We start from the raw sequence: 17123 nt of genomic DNA, 5'->3' as shown, positions 1-17123 counted from the left end.
TTCACCATGCAACAAATACACTGAACAGATGATCACCAATGTAAAACCATTTCTGACTGGAGTCTAAATTTAACACCTTGTCACAATGCTAAGTTTTTGGCTCTGGAAGTTAAAATTTTTTAAAAATCTATCTTAAGACAAAATTTATGTAGGGGTCAAAATTTTAGTTTTCAAAGACAAAAAACAACAAATAAGTTAGGAAAGGCTTTGTGGAACTGGTCACAAACTATTACTAAAATATACATGTTTTACCATCTTTGGGTAGACCCTTGCAACCACCACATCTACTGCAGGGACAGTGCCCCCTTCCGCTAACAGACCGGACAGGGCCAGGGAGAAGGGGCGGGGATCTGGCTGGTACCCAAGCTTACTGTCCCAGCGGGCCTTCCTCGTGGAGTTAGCACACAGTTTCAGTCTGGCAGTAGATGGAGCCTGTAATCAAAACAAATACAATAACTGACACAAGATCATCATAACATTTGTTGTGCTGCATGACTGGAATGCCATGTTGAAGATACCAGGTTGAAGTTATTTATTTATCTATTTATTTATTTGATTGGTGTTTTATGCCACACAATATTTCACTTATACAACAGTGGCAAGCATTATGGTGGGAGGAAACCAGGCAGAGCTCAGGGAAAACCCACGACCATCCGCAGGTTGCTGGTAGACCTTCCCACGTACGGCCATGAGCTGGACTTGAACGCACAGCGACCACATTGGTGAGAGGCTCCTGGGTCATTCAGGATCAAGTATCTGACGACATCACAAATAGCCTTTGATACTGGCACACTTTCCTTGGTTGTCGACTGAATGCTATATAAAGTAGAGGCATGCCATCTACACCATGTGGCAGATATAATCATTTCAATTGCTACTGCACTAGTGTTAATTATCAATACTGGCCAGACATACAATTATATTGTGCATGTAAGTCCTCAGTGTGTCTTCATCTTATACCTTGTTTATCTAACACGATAATCTTACTTATTTAATCCTGATGAAAAAAAAATGTATATAAAAGAGTAAACGAGTATAAACCCTCCTTTTTATGTCCAGAATTGTTAGAAACAGCTAAATCAGATGGTACTTTAAAGTAACAAAAATCAGAGCAAACAAGGTGAAATCAAAATTAACCATTTGCAATGAAATGGTAGCCAATTTGCCCTCTTAATAACTAATGCAGTTCAATAATGCATATGTGAACAATCAAGTTTTACAGTACCCATGATAAAACATGGGAACTGCTAATGCTCATGTCTGTCTGATGTTGTCTGGTAAATAATAAATGCCCTTATCAGCTCACCTGAAGCGGGTTGGCTGGCTCCTCACTACCTGTCAGTTCTGTACCACACACACAGAGCTTATCCCCACGCTCCAGTCTACCTGTTTTAATTAGTTCTTGCAAAGGTGTGTCAACCACAGCTCGGATGCAGTACCAGCCATCTGTCAATTCTAACTCCACCTGAAGAACCATATAGATAACTACATTGTGGGATTCAGAAACCCTCCATGGTTTGTCTCACTATACAGGTGAGTGCTTTATTATACATGTAGGATAGTATACACGAGAAACTCACAAAAATGGTATATCTCCGTTTCAAAGGGAAACATATGAGATACATGTACATGCATATAATTATTCAAAGTGTGACACTCTTATATGATAATCAGTACCATTAAAAGCTAATAAAATTAATATAAATGACACTGTTTGTAACAGAATTGTCATGGAAGCAGCATGTACATGTATATGTCAATACTTTAACAGAGCATAAGGACAAGTAAGAAGCACATGGGTACAGTGTCCAGCTGACAACATATTTAAGGAAGTATAGTGACGACGACATATGAATGGACTTCCACACATAAAGGTAAGTAACAGTGATTATTCCCTTACCTGGGAGAGTTTACCAGGTTTACCAGGTGTATCAGTCCCCTGGGTGGCTGAGCTGTCCCTTCCCCCACAGAAAATGACATCACTAATACACAGCACCATGCGTTTACCAGGTGTATCATCATGCTCCAGGATTTTCCTTAATGCTGGCCTACAAAAAGTTTGTATACTGATAGAAAGCCAAATCTCATCCAAACAATGCTTTACAACTTTCGAGCCATTACATGTAAAACCTGTACAAACCTTGTTGTGTCTGTATAATATCTGTTTAAACTTCATCCAGAAAACTGATCACAGGTCTAATCAGACAGGAAGCGTAATCCCACAGGATTAGGAGCCTACGTTGTTGGATACATGGTAAAAGATCAATATGTTCATTTTCATGTTCAGAAGTTATGGAACTCTTTTTGAGTACACCTGCATGTAATGTTGCATGTACAGGTATTGTGTAAGATAGCTTCCATGGATTGGAGTGGAAATGTACTTATATTAAGGCTCCATTCTATGGGGCTGTAACATTAAACTAATACACCATAAATACTGCAGAATAAACATCACATTGTTTTTAACATCAAAGCATCTTGAAGTCATAGCATTTAATTAGCACACTTATTTGGATGGCATCATTCCATCCTCTGATGTCTGATCCACTACATACAGTTGTGTTTACACATGTTGATATTTTATAAAGTAAAAGCTTGTCTTTTTTCAGATGCACCTTAATTTGGTGTTGCTTTATACCACTATCATGGTAAATCAGGGTATCCAGGTACCTTGTCTAAGCATCTACATTAGACATCGGAAAGATATCTTATTTTTTTATCACGTCTTACAAGCGTTTAATGGAAAAGACAATAATTATGCACACGCTAGTAACGAACATTTTCCCCAGGAAATAAGGATGATGTTGCAATCATACTCGTTACAGGCGATAACTCAAGTCTTTGAAATTTGTGGAACCATCCACTGTGTGAGCGAGTTATTACTGACTGACTGACATAAACTTTCTAATGCTACAGATAAATCAAACTGGAAACATACCCCTGGCTGAGGTGCACATGACATCAGCAACCTGATTACATTGCAGTTCAGCCAATAATGGCTCCATACAAATATGTGCCCTCCTATACCTAAACTGGAAAGAGGGTGAGGTCTTGACGGTTAAAAAGACCCCAGACCACCCATCCAGCAACTACCTCTACACCATTAAAATAATATATTCAAAACTGTAGTATAGATCAGCTGTGATGTCCATGTAGATGTATATAGACTAGTAGACAGACAGACAGACAATCAAACAGGCAGAAAATCAAACAGGCAGACAGACATCAACCAAGGTGTAAAAAGTATTTGCAATAAACCTTCATTTATTTATAATGATTTTACTGGTGTTTAACCTCATGCTAATGGAATGTTTCACACCTAACAAGGCAGTCAGGTCTATGGATAAAGGAAACCAGACCCAATACTGGTGTTTAACCCCATGCTAATTGAATGTTTCACATCTAACAAGGCAGTCAGGTCTATGGATAGAGGAAACCAGACCCAATACTGGTGTTTAACCCCATGCTAATGGAATGCTTCACATCTAACAAGGCAGTCAGGTCTATAAATAGAGGAAACCAGACCCAATACTGGTGTTTAACCCCATGCTAATGGAATGCTTCACATCTAACACGGCAGTCAGGTCTATGGATAGAGGAAACCAGACACAATACTCGTGTTTAACCCCATGCTAATTGAATGTTTCACATCTAGCAAGGCAGTCAGGTCTATGGATAGAGGAAACCAGACCCAATATCTACTGCAATAACAAATCTTTATTCTGCCACTCTGGTGAACTTTCGTTGTAATGAACATGCAACTTAAGACTCCGGTGAAGCAGATCAAATGTAGCCATGTATTTCATCAGGAAATAACGTAATTTTGGAGAGTACGTATAAAGTTTCACTTGGCTGCTCGAGAAAAGCTTCAAGTGTTCACACCTGGCCTGTCAATCTCATCAAATGGGCGGGGACAATGGGCAATGATAGATGTATTGTAATGCTGAGAAAAGTTAAAGGTCTTCCCAGACTAAGACCTGAGTGGGGGGTGGTCTGTTGACCTAACAACCGTTGAGCCCACCTGACTATAAAGCTAGTCACCCACCTGTAAACAAACACACGCTGTCAACTGAACAAGGTAAGGATCCGTGAACAGTGGATCTATTGTGAGTGTGAACAGACACTGTTACTTACATGAATGAGTAAACTCCCTAAATATCTGGGAACAACTGTTATAAATCAGAAGAGGGTACAACCAAAATATGGTTTGGAGAATTTGGGATTACAGATTTTTAAGATTTGAAAAAAAAAAAAAAAAAAAAAAAATTGTAAACAATAACAGAGGCCTGTGAAAACATTAATTTTAATAATAATGAAAAGGGGATTTTTTGACCTATAATATCTAATATTATACTTAATATTCACTTAATAGTCACCTCAAAACTTTTTACTTACATGTAGTGAATATTTTTCCAGGTGTGGGTATGTCCATATAATGCTGCTTATCAATATGACCATGTACATTGAAACGTCTAAGCTGCCAGGAGAGGGCAGTTAATGATAAAAAATAAATAAATTAAAATAAAAAACAAAATAACAAAATAAAAAGAGAGAGAAAGAGACTAGAACATGGACCCCATCTACATTTGTTAAAAACATATAAATGTACACTTAGTGTTTCCCTTATAAGCTCTCCAGGCGTTTTGCTTATCTCTGATGTGTGTATAGATCATATTTTGGGTGCATTATTGTGCCCAAAGGTACATGTACATGTAGGGTTATTACAACACTATTAAAGTCTGTTTTCGCGGCATTTTCTATGCAAACTTCACACATAAAGACGCATAAATTGTACTGAAATATGCACAAATAAATAAGGAAAAGGGTGATAAAACCAGCTCTATGCTTTATAGTTATAAAAATTTCAAATCTATATGTCCAATCTACATTTATACCTTTAATAACCACAATCCAGTGTTTTCAGCACATTTCTTCATACACTCAATCACTAAGTACTTTTTCTTCTTCATTAATAATGAAAGATTTTCTTTCATCTTGTTTGATTGAACAGTAAGGAAAGCTTTCTGCTGCTAAATGACACATATTAGTGTGGTAGGAATGACCTTCAAAGAGAGACCACTGTCTCAGCTGGAAGCCAGCCAAAATCTGTTCATATCTGTCAAACATGATTTAATTTGGAGAGTCCACAAAGTTCACTCCTATACCTACACACACATAAGTATATGCTACATATGTCTACATGTATACGGGCAAACATTTGTTCACAGTGCCCTGTTGAGAATTCAGTCAAAAGTTGCTCTGCTCAGAGGTCACTAGTGTAAACCCTGATCCCTTTTGCATTCCAGTCCAATAAAACTTCAATCTCCCAGTATGATAGACGCACTTGTTTGGACAACAGAATGGTGGAGGACCTTTTACCAGCAGGTTTCCAAAGGCCAAATTTGAATAATTCATACTGGCTAGTGCCTCGTTCCAAATTTGTTTCATGTTTACAGGACTCTCCTTCGATACAGCCTTTCCACTGAAGGGTGCTCTTGCAATAACGGTAAGTTTTTCCACACTTTTATATCAATTAATGAACAACTTGTTTCCATTACAAACGTAAAGTGTCTTTTAACATATTAACTTGTCTTAATTGTCTTAAAACTATCCATAAATATCAAGCTAACTAGATCAGAACCCAGTGTTCTTCTGAACCTTTGTATGGGTCAGTGATGTCTCCAGAAATTTTTATTGGTTTATTGCCTGTATTTACTTCTTTGCCATTGCTTTCAAACACATCACCAAAAATGTTCTGTAAACTAGCTGTTCACGTATAATCTGTTGTTGGAAATCTCCACTGCAATTAAGACTTAATTTGGGATTATAATTTTAATTACAGTACGCTAAAGGACAAACAAGTCATATGATATGAAAAAAAATTGTTTAACTTGATGCAGGTAGTATTCACTCTTGCAGAAAACATGACGGCCACAGGTCGTGAGCGCTTGGCGCGGCTTTGCTGGCTCGTGGGGGATGCTGGAACCACTGCTCTGAGGGTTACATTTGACTGCTTTTATTCACCAATGAACCTAAAGAAAAACATCAACAGACTAGAAATGCGCAACACTGTGGGGAAACTTTTGAGTCAAGGGCGGATAACCAAGGCAGAGTGGGAACAGATGTACCCTTCGGAGCAGCGGAACATCTCGTCAAACAAATTCGACTTTGACATGCTGGTTGTACTGCTGCAGAATATCTGTCATATGAGCTCCCCTTACCCTGGAGGCTGGTGTAAAGAGCCTCTACCAGAAGATGAGAGCCTCAGTGCTGACATCACGCGATTAAAAGTAGCCAAGGATAACTTGTGCACTGCTGATTCTTTAAGCGAAGAGACATATAAAAAATTATGGGAGCTTACTACAGGTGCAATTTTTCGCCTCGGAGGTGCGGAAGGGAAGAGGAAAATCCATCGTGTGGAGAGCGAAATTTTGACAACAGAATTCATGCAGAACCAGTTCATTCAACAGCTTCAGAAGAAAAAAGAGCAACTGGTGGAAAGGACTGAGGTGGACAACAAAAGCAAGCTGCTGAAGCAGAGGAGCTCCATGTCGCCATTTAAAGACATCCCTCATGAAGAACATTCAGGTATAGATTTTAACTAATACCCCTGTTGAGTATGGATCAAAACCAACCTTTAATTAGATGTCACTTTTAATCATAATATATCTTAATCACAGTAATCTGTCTCAATTAAAGACAAATCTAGATATCCACTTTTTAACATGTTTGAACATTCTAGTAATTTCTGATTATTTGTGGTTTTAAATTCGGATGAGCATGAATCAATCAACATGTGAGTAACGGCTGGAAAAATTATGATATGAAATATCAACTTTCTAATAATGATAGGTGATCTAAAACAATTCATTTATTTATTTGATTGATGTTTTACGTTGCACTCAAGAATATTTTACTTAAGCGACAGAAGAGAGCATTAACTACGACCATCTGCATGTTGCTGACAAACCTTCCCATGTATGACAGGGGAGAGGGAGCCAGCATGAGCTGGACTTGAACTCATAGCAGCTACATTGATGAGAGGCTCCTGGGTCATCGCACTGCACTGGTACTTCAACCACATTGGCCACCTGAAGTGATACATTGGATTTAATATTTGCCGAAAGACCATGTTGTAAACAGATCTCTAGTAGGGTAAATCACAGCATCGCTTGCATTTTGGAATCTATCAATGTTGGACAGAGTTACAAGTGAAGGTAACCAGGTTGTGACAAACCATGCAATTACCTACTTTAACAAATACATTAAGCAACCACACACATATATGGAAACATGTAAGTCTGTAGAACAATCAAAAAAGTTCAGTACTCTCAAAACTGTACTCATTCAATGTCCTTGAAAATACTGTCTTATCTAATCTTTAAGACCAGAAACCAACCTTTTGATCAAAGCTATAGTCAATGATGCAGAATGGGACACTGCAGAATGGAAGTCTGGAATAAACCTGATTTTTTAGCCCTTTCCTTATTCCCGGCAGAAATAGCTGAATTCAAACAATATCTCATTGTCATGGCTACGGAGCTATAAAACAAAGGTTTGGTCTACTGAGTCATTGATTTCTTTCTTTCTTTGTTTGATTGGTGTTTTACACTGTACTCAATATTTCACTGACGTATATAAGGGCGGCCAGCATTGGGGTGGGAGCAATGAGCAGAGCCAGGGGAAAACCCATGAGAGCCATTTGATAATAAGCATTTAAGATAAAGTTCTCAGGTACATTTTATCATCAGTTCATTAGGCCTAGACTTGTGTAATTCTCACTTCCAGGAGAAGGTATCCCTCAGGAAGACATCATAGTGCTGAATAAGACCTTCAAGTTCCTGATAGAGTCTATCCAGGTCGAGGACACTCTGGACTTCCTCCAGAACAGCTCTGTGATAGATGAAGCTCAGAGAAAGAGAATCCTCTCCATCCATAAAAATGCTCCCAAAATGAGATTCCTGATTAACATTATTCAGAAGTCAACCAACAAGCAAGCCTTCAAGGTAACTCATGCGCAGTGTTAGAAGGCATAGTTTGAATACCGAAATATTCATTCTTTTAAAATTAAGAACATTAAGAACACTGGGAGACTGAATATTTATTGTTTTTGCTTTAAAGATGGGTAGAGAGTAAACCTAGAGCAAAGACAACAGTGTCAATGTTGGCAAATGGTCACACGTAACCAATGAAATAAGGCCTCGTCAATATACCTCAGTTAGGATTTTATTCTGTTTATATAAATGCTTAAATAGTAACAAACTACATGCTCAAAAGCACCATGACTACATAAAGCAGAACTAGATGCAAAAAATGTGATGTTAAGTGCAATTTATTAGACGTCACTGGTCTAGAATCATTCCAAATTGCTCAAATTACTTTAACACAGTCATCAACTGAGATTTGACTCCCACGAAAGATTGTTCAATTTGTCATCCTGTATTCAACAAAGAACACAAAAGTAGTCATGCTGATAGCTCTTCAAGCAACTTTCGATTGAATTTTCTCCAATCAAAGCACTAACTGTACGGACGTGAAGAAACAAACCATATTAACTTCTGTATGTGTCAGAAACAAACCATACTAACTTGTGTATGTGTCAGAAACAAACCATACTAACTTCTGTATGTGTCAGAAACAAACCATACTAACTTCTGTATGTGTTAAAAACAAACCATACTAACTTGTGTATGTGTCAGAAACAAACCATACTAACTTCTGTATGTGTTAAAAACAAACCATACTATCTTGTGTATGTGTCAGAAACAAACCATATTAATTTCTGTACGTGTCAGAAACAAACCATATTAACTTCTGTATGTGTCAGAAACAAAGCATATTAACTTCTGTATGTGTCAGAAACAAACCATACTAACTTCTGTATGTGTCAGAAACAAACCACACTAACTTCTGTATGTGTCAGAAACAAACCATACTAACTTCTGTATGTGTCAGAAACAAACCATACTAACTTCTGTATATGTCAGAAACAAACCATACCAACTTCTGTATGTGTCAGATACAAGCCATACTAACATCTGTATGTGTCAGAAACAAACCATACTAACTTGTGTATGTGTCAGAAACAAACCACACTAACTTCTGTATGTGTCAGAAACAAACCATACTAACTTCTGTATGTGTTAGAAACAAGCCATACTAACTTCTGTATGTGCCAGAAACAAACCATACTAACTTCTGTATGTGCCAGAAACAAACCATACTAACTTCTGTATGTGTCAGAAACAAACCATACTAACTTCTGTATGTGTCAGAAACAAACCATACTAACTCCTGTATGTGATTTCATGTTTGTTTGCAGTTGTTTTGTGAAAGCATCAAGGACAAATATACCACAGTGTACAGCATCATTGTCAAGGCTAGAGACCAAATATACCAGCAGGGGTTGGCCAACAAATCAGGTACAGGACTAATTCAGTTAGGCAACAATCCTCTTGTAATTTGCTGAATTGCTGATGTGCATTTAACTATCCCAAATTGACTTTTACTGGCCACATCTAAAGTGTAACATAAAGCCCACCTTAAACTTCTGGTTAATTTTATCATTATCTAGTAAAAAAAAAAAAATGAACATGAAGAAAAAAAAAACCATTGTTTTGGATGTATTTTTTTTTAATTCACTCAAATCATCCTGCTACCTCTTTTAATATACTAAAGTCCATCATATTTGCAGATATTCTTGGTTACTGCAAAAGGATCATCACCACAAGATACAAAACCTTGTACAGTCACATGACACCCCTACTCTGGGAGGAATGGACCAAACCAAGAGATAAATGTTATGTGCCACTCCAGATTGTCAACAGCCATGGGTACTGTAATATTTCCTTGCTTTTGTTAAGACTAACAAAATAGATGTACATTTAGACTATTTGCTGAGATAAGACGTTACAGCAATTGTTAAATGTTGATGCAGAACCCAACACATAGCTCATTTTACCACACAGATGTAACCTGGAAAGCTCTGTTTTTTCTTCTACTTTTTGTTTACCTGACTTGTCAAAGTGTTATAAGCCATGATGAGATTAATTTCACATATGTGATGGTGAAAGAAAACCAGTGGCAAACTGATTGTGACAAGCTCAGCACTTTACCCAAAGGCCAGGGATATGAACCTGGTGAAATAAGTGTGATATAATGCGCTATAAGCTGCTCCTGGTAGCCTGGAGTTAAAAAGCTTGATCATCTGTTCACTCATTGTTTCCCTCTGAATTCCTTTGAGTTGTGATCATTAGTTCAACATTCTTGACATTCTTGTATTACAAGGTTAACTCTGATTCATTTTATAGCTTGATGATCAATCTCATTACAGACAAGAGCTGTCACTGGATGAATGTTTCCCCAAACGCTCTACAATTAAGGTGATGTTTGGGAGCCCAGGCTATGGGAAGACAACACTGGGTGGAATGTTGGCCAAGAGCTGGGCACAATCTCCAGATGACTGTCCATCAACCTGTGACCTACTCCTCTATCTGGACATAGCAAACACGCAAGGAAAAAGTATTCTGGATTTAATCTACGGCCAAATTTTCCCTGATGGATTTCGCGTCAGTAAGACAAATTTTCAGTTGGCCATAGAGAATAATGCAGAAAAGATCCTATTTGTTCTTGATGGTTTCACAGATGGATTTACCAACAGCAGTGTGGAGGAGATCTTAAGAGGTTCACTGTACAAAGGTTGTTCAGTGCTGTTGATGGCTGATCCATCTTGCAAAAAGGTCAACGGATTCAGCCCACATAGCTATGTATACTGTCAAGGGTTGCATGAGGTAAGCATTGCTCGCTGCATCAGGACGTATACAAACTTGGTGGATATTGAAGACAAGCCGCTAAATAAATTCATATCGAGTCTGCGTGGCAATATGGCCACAATACAAACGCTAAGGAATCCTCTTCTGTGCATGTCAGTGGCAGCATACAATGAAGACACGCTTCCCTCCCTTGACACACTCTCCCGAACAACTTCTGCCCTAAAAAGCTTCTTCCAGATACTTCTTGCACACTTCTGCACTGACAACGGCCTTTTGACTACTACAGGTAAAATGCAAGAGGTCATGAAACAAACACTGAACAAACTACAAGAGAGGGCATACAGCAACATGCTGGCCAGCTGCTCATGCATAAGCTCAGAGGAAATGGAAGCATTTGAAGTAGAGTCACTTCATAAACTTGGCATCTTCGTCCAGGTCCATCATGTGTGGACATATCAGAGCTCTATGTGGAGAGATTTCCTGGCAGCCCTTCATCTGGCAGAAATGGAAGACGAAGAATTCACAAAAGATATTTTCTACCACAAGCTACTAAAGCTGTCCAAGTATGAACAATGTATACAGTTTCTCTGTGGGATATTATCTTTGGGTCAAAACTCAGAAAAACTCAGCCAAATATTTACTGAGTTTGTCTCACATAACAGAAGAAGCATTCGGGGGATTAACTTTGTTACAGAGAAGAATGACAAAGAGGAAAACCCTCAGAACAAACGTTCTGGTCAGTTCAGAGATTTTGCCCCAAGCCTCCGTGCTCTGTACGAAACCAGAAATGACAAGATGAGCCAGATGATGTCAGGGTCCATGCCACCATGCATGGTGATAAAGAGCAACCATCTCTTCTCGGAAAATGCCCTTTTAGGGCTGTCAAGCGTCCTTAGACTACAGACTACAATGTTATTTGAACTGGATATCAGTTTGGGTAAGCTGCATGAGTTCCAGACGTACAGTTTGTTGGAGATGGCACGAGCTCTGGGTCAAAACCAGCATGTGAGAATACTAAGAGTGACATGGTTGTCTATGAACATTGCAGCCTGTTTCCTTGGTGCGGTTCTCGAAAACAACACATCTCTTCGTCAAGTTCATGTTGACCGGGGAAAGGGTCGACACACTATGCCCTCCCGTGACAGCGCTGCTTTATGGGCAGGGCTGCAGACTGCCAGTTCTAACCTAGGACACTTGGAATCCTTCAGCTTCCTGAACTGCCCCTATCCAGGAGTAGTTGGCCATGTTCTTCGGCACCTTCCGTCAACCCTTCCTCATCTGAATATCAGTGGCTCAGCATTTGACATGGTTTGTGGGCATCGTCTTGCGTCTTTCCTTGGTCGTACAAAACGACTGACCTTCCTAGATATCAGTGGGGTCCAAATTGGAAACACAGAGTTCTTTACCCTTGTCCAAGGGCTTAAGGTCTGTCCATCTCTACAGGTTATGAAGGTTGCTCAAATCAAACTGGGAAGATTAGCGTTCCTAGGTCTATGTGATTCTTTGATCATGACAAGGAACATCGAGAAACTGGACCTGAGTGGCTGTCAGCTGACTGATGAGATGGGGACAAGATTAGCACAAATTACAGAGAAGGTAGCCTCTCTGAAGACACTGAATCTGCAAAACTCCGAAATTTCTCAGGAAGGGAGGTCACTCATACAGCTTTCCAGTCCTCGCTCTCTCAAAGTCCTTGGCATACACAAGGGGAATGGCCTGCCACCAATAATTGGTGGACGATAATAATCATGCATAACCCATTACAACAGCATCACCAGTGCATCGTTATGAACTTGTATGACAGGTGGGATATGTAAAAATGTGCTGCTATGCAGATAAAGCGAATCTATAAGAAATGACATCATCAACTGCCTGAAACTGAAAAGCAACCAGCATAGCGGAAACGAATAAGGTGATTAGCTAATGAAAGTATTTAATAACTTCCTTTAGTGTTGGTATATAACAACTAAAGTCTTACAACTTGATATTTCTATTTATTTACGCATACATAAAGACGTATACAAAATTTAAACTATGTAATTTACAAAGAATGCTGTGATATTATAATTTTGAGAACCAACGTGAACAAACACTGTGATAAAAAGAGTAATAATTTCTACATGTAATAAAGTTAACGTACCTCTGACAGTTGTCAATTTCCCTGTCATACCTGTACTTCAGCTGTAACATCACCATGTCTGGAGTCAAACATCTGTAAAACACATGGAAAACATACAGCCACCAATAACAGTTCTAACCAATGTCCTTGAAGGAAATAGAATTGTCAATGTATCAACTAAAAAAGTTTCCATATACAAAGTAAAGAAAAGTTTAAGAATTCCAAACATCATCACCCTAATTCCTCAACCTTTTCACATATGAAAGAAATTTAAGATCCATGTCAATGTACAAGATGAAAGCATGACACATGTACAACAATTCTGAGAGGCCAAAAACATGGTGAACCCACCTCCCTGCCCACAGATGAGGACAGTAGACTTCATAAGCTGCCAGTTTCCAGACAATCCAGCGATAATGATTGTACAGCCAGTCCTCTGAGATCAGCTTGGGGTCTACATTCTCATGGGTTATAAATGCCCTGCAAGATACGAAATATTGACAAATGTCTTTAATAGAAACCCCCTACCGACAATAACATTACCGTATTTCATCCAAATTTCTGTATTTTTCAAGTGACACACATTGCTTGATTCTGACTGATTCCTCCGCCTTCTTGGACAACTGAAGCTGTATTTGTGAAGTCTGATTAATTTCTAATCTGAAAAAGTTAAGAATACTAAAACCCCTCAAGGATAAAAATTGGCTGGGGGCTCACTGGCCTCAAAGGCTTAAAAATTCAGGGGCCAACGAAACAATCTAGAAGAAAATTTAATTTTATGAGATCATAGGCCAATGGTGGGGCAATTATTTTCATGATAACCATCGTAAGTGCCAGCATTTTGGTGGGAGGAAATTCTGCGGGAAACGGGGGAAACCCACTTCCATCCGCAGAGGAAGCCAACAAGAGCTGAACTTGAACACACAGCTAGTGAGATGTTCCTGGGTAGTAGATTAAATAAGATAAAGCCCAAACATGTTATTTACTGAGCTACAATCCTGACAGAAGAGTCTTTATTTATGTATTTTGTTAGTATATATTTGCAGTTCCCACAGACTATTCAACAAAATACAAGGCAAACACTGATTGGATATATATTCATGTTACAAGGACAACCTTCATGCGTAGACCTAGAGGTAAGCTTACAACACTGACATGTACGTGTTCCAGACAATAGTTTAAGAACCTCAAAATGGTGAGTCAATGCCTTCTGATTTGGTGACTGAAATACACAGGGTTATCTTATTACTAGCTCCCAAGGGAAACAGTTCTTCAAATATAGTGCTGACATGAAAAAACAAATAGATCACAAAAAGGGGCATATTTAAAGAGTGATGTGAATCGTTTTCAAAAGGCTTCTTTTCTGGTTGTAGGAACAGCTAACAAATTTTACAACCAAGTGAAGATGTTCACTGTGTAAATATAGTCACATTTTTATGATTTTTTTCCCTTATGAGGGCGACAAACAGACTCGTTCAAGACTCTGCTGGTGCAGAAGTACTGGCTTGTGCTCATGCTCACCTGCATCTTGCATATACATGAGTACCTTGTTATATATACATCTACTGTACACCCATCAGTTCAATCGAAATCTTAATAACTTCTGTTTAAGACTGAGCTTGAATCCAGCGACATTTGCTACAATCATTGCCACAGTATAATCCAATGTCAGCAATAACTTACCCAGAATTTACGCTGTCAAGCAATATTTTGACCTTGTTACAAAAGAAATAACAGTTTTGAAGTTTTGACTTCCACATAAGATTAAGTGTAATAGCTGACCATATCTGCTTGCAGAACAGGGATTTTCTCAATCGGCAAATCCCACTTTCAAGAATTTTTCTCAAGTTAAAATGTTTACCTGTAAAACTCTGCTTTGCCTGCCAAGCCATCATCCGTTGGGAGAAGCTTTATGCCATCACCCAGTATCATACCACTGCCCTGTTTCAATAGCTCTGAACCAAAGTGAGCAGCAAGGTCAAAACTAAAGTCTTCCGCTGTATTAGAGCTTACAGAGAACACTGATGAAGGGATAATCTGAAATAATGATAGGAAAAGGAATAATTATGAAATAAACTATTTGCTGTAGTAATCACAATGAATTACCACAAGTCATCTTATTTAAGAAATTATGGCCATCTTAAGGCTTTGAATGCCACAAATTTTACTGAAAAATAATGCACCTAGTTTTCTACCAAAGTTTGAATGCAAGCTGTGCAATTAAATAACCTAATTTAGTTCTTTGATAACACCACATTTAAAATTATACTACTATAATATTGGCGATCTGGTCTATTGCTTTTAATACCTAAACAGAACTTTACACAGTACCAAACCAAATGTCTGATCTCAAGTCACAGCTTATGAAACTGGAGAATTCAAAATGCAACCATGGTTCAGGCACTCAAAAGGACTAATTCAAATGAGATAAGTCAAGCACACAGGATGACTCGGGTACTCTCAGGTTGGCTCAGACACAAGGTGGTTCAGGCCCTCAACATTGCTTAGGCACTCCAAATGAGTCTAGCACTCAGGATGGCTCCAGCCCTTCAACTACGTCAAGTATGCGGGATGGTCCAGGCATTCAGGATGGCTCCAGCCCTTCAACTACGTCAAGTATGCGGGATGGTCCATTCATTCAGGATGGCTCCAGCCCTTCAACTACGTCAAGTATGCGGGATGGTCCAGGCATTCAGGATGGCTCAGATACTCAAGACTTACATGTAGGATGGCTCAGACACTCAAGATGACTCAAAACTTGCATTGTACATGTACGATGGCTCAGGCCTGGATTACCAGTAAAATTCATTACATACATCAAATACTCACAAAGCTGGATGCAACAATATTAATGCGTTCGCCAAAGAGCTTTATTTTTAAGCGCTTCAATTTTGATCACTCTGCCTGCAGGGCTCTAAACTGTGAAATTAAACGATTCAATGAAAGGATGTCCCTTACTTTAATTACTGAAACCTCTTTTGAGCAGAGAAAATGGAGGTGTTATACTCTATAAAAACCCATCATTGTTGCCAGCTTTTCTCCCTCACTGACATTATAACATTAGTTACAGATTATCTGTGTGTGCTTACAATGTGAAACCCTTTGTGATTGGTCATGTTTGGTTAGCAAAACTAGTACTTCTGCATAGTCATAAAGTAAAGTGTCTTAAGTATTCATGAAGTGGTTTAAACATTGAATCCTGGTAGGTGTTGCCCCCTTGATACTGAAGCTGTACACTGTGCATAACGGTGCCACCGTAAGTGAGAACAGCAGAAAATATTACCTGCACTTTCCTTGATCTAGCAGCCATCTGCACTGCTCTGCTTCCCATAACATCCGATAACTTCAGCCTCTGCTGTGAGGGTATGTTCTTCTTCAAGGTCATCAGTTTTCCAGCACATGGTCGAACAGTTGTTCGTTTCTTCCAAGAAATTATCCTGTCCTGTTGGAGTCTGGCCATTTGCAGACAGGCAATGGCATCTTCAGGTAGCTCACATCTTGAGACTGCAAGATCATGGCTGCCATCACCACTGTTCAGCTTTGCACTTACACAACTCTGCAACAATTCAGTTTTAACACTGTTATTTTCAGTCAAATTGTCTCCAGAACAACTTGGGAAATGTTTGGGTGAAGCTGCCATGAAATCTGCCCTTGTAGAGGTTAGCTGAGGAGACTCGCAGGTAACACAGGCCCTTTCAGCTCCACTGATGAAGGGACTGAATCCAGAGATTGTATCGCCGGTTTTCACAGAGTTCAGATCTGTACGGCAGTTCTCAGGTGTTTTGGCTGCTTTATAAGGGGTCTTGAAGGAAGATACAGTCTGTGTAGGGGACAAAGGTGTCCTGTCGGTACCACTTGTTATACCTGTGAAATTGTCTGCAGGCCTGAAGATGTAGCAATAGGATTATCATACATATATTATCCATACCTTTACATATCCATATCAACACTCAACAAGTTTTTATTCAATTTTCTGCAGTTACAGGTTTTGTTTATGTTATATGAGCTTAACTGTTTGAAAAATTACATTTACTACCAGTAATGGCAAAACAAAATAAACAAAAAAAAAACTCTCACTTTATACAAGTACACAACTTTGCATAGCTCAAATTATTCCTGTATTTGAATGTAAAATGCCAGGACTAAGACACACTTTGTATACAAATACAAGACAAAATCATCAGAATTAAGTGCAAGTTAGTTTGTAAGTGATGTTATGACAGATTCACACT

At 38.8% G+C, this 17123-nt stretch overlaps 2 protein-coding genes across 2 annotated transcripts in view; one reads left to right on the top strand and one right to left on the bottom strand.

The window, feature by feature from the left end:
- Positions 1-17123, bottom strand: part of LOC135473609 (uncharacterized) — a 38768-nt gene that overhangs the window by 8142 nt on the left and 13503 nt on the right. Inside the window, exons 9-15 of the mRNA XM_064753468.1 lie at positions 16175-16775; positions 14753-14928; positions 13243-13371; positions 12913-12984; positions 1901-2048; positions 1307-1465; positions 253-432 (exon numbers count right to left, since the gene is read on the bottom strand). Of these exons, the coding sequence (XP_064609538.1) occupies positions 253-432; positions 1307-1465; positions 1901-2048; positions 12913-12984; positions 13243-13371; positions 14753-14928; positions 16175-16775 (1465 nt within the window). The remainder of the gene's footprint in view (positions 1-252; positions 433-1306; positions 1466-1900; positions 2049-12912; positions 12985-13242; positions 13372-14752; positions 14929-16174; positions 16776-17123) is intronic.
- LOC135472326 (uncharacterized) lies at positions 5925-12749 on the top strand. Its single transcript, XM_064751786.1, has 5 exons — positions 5925-6588; positions 7789-8006; positions 9323-9422; positions 9695-9833; positions 10334-12749. Exons 1-5 carry the CDS (start codon positions 5925-5927, stop codon positions 12513-12515), a joined length of 3303 nt encoding a protein of 1100 aa, XP_064607856.1. The 3' UTR covers positions 12516-12749.

Source organism: Liolophura sinensis, chromosome 8 (genome assembly GCF_032854445.1).
Source record: "Liolophura sinensis isolate JHLJ2023 chromosome 8, CUHK_Ljap_v2, whole genome shotgun sequence".
NCBI lineage: Eukaryota > Metazoa > Mollusca > Polyplacophora > Chitonida > Chitonidae > Liolophura > Liolophura sinensis.
This window is presented reverse-complemented; position numbering and strand designations above follow the sequence as displayed.

Coding starts and splice junctions, on each gene's coding strand:
- LOC135472326 (XM_064751786.1), top strand. CDS start 5,925: ATGACGGCCACAGGTCGTGAGCGCTTGGCGCGGCTTTGCTGGCTCGTG. Junction 8,007..9,322: donor CCAACAAGCAAGCCTTCAAG/GTAACTCATGCG, acceptor GTTTGTTTGCAG/TTGTTTTGTGAAAGCATCAA. Junction 9,834..10,333: donor CAGATTGTCAACAGCCATGG/GTACTGTAATAT, acceptor ATCTCATTACAG/ACAAGAGCTGTCACTGGATG.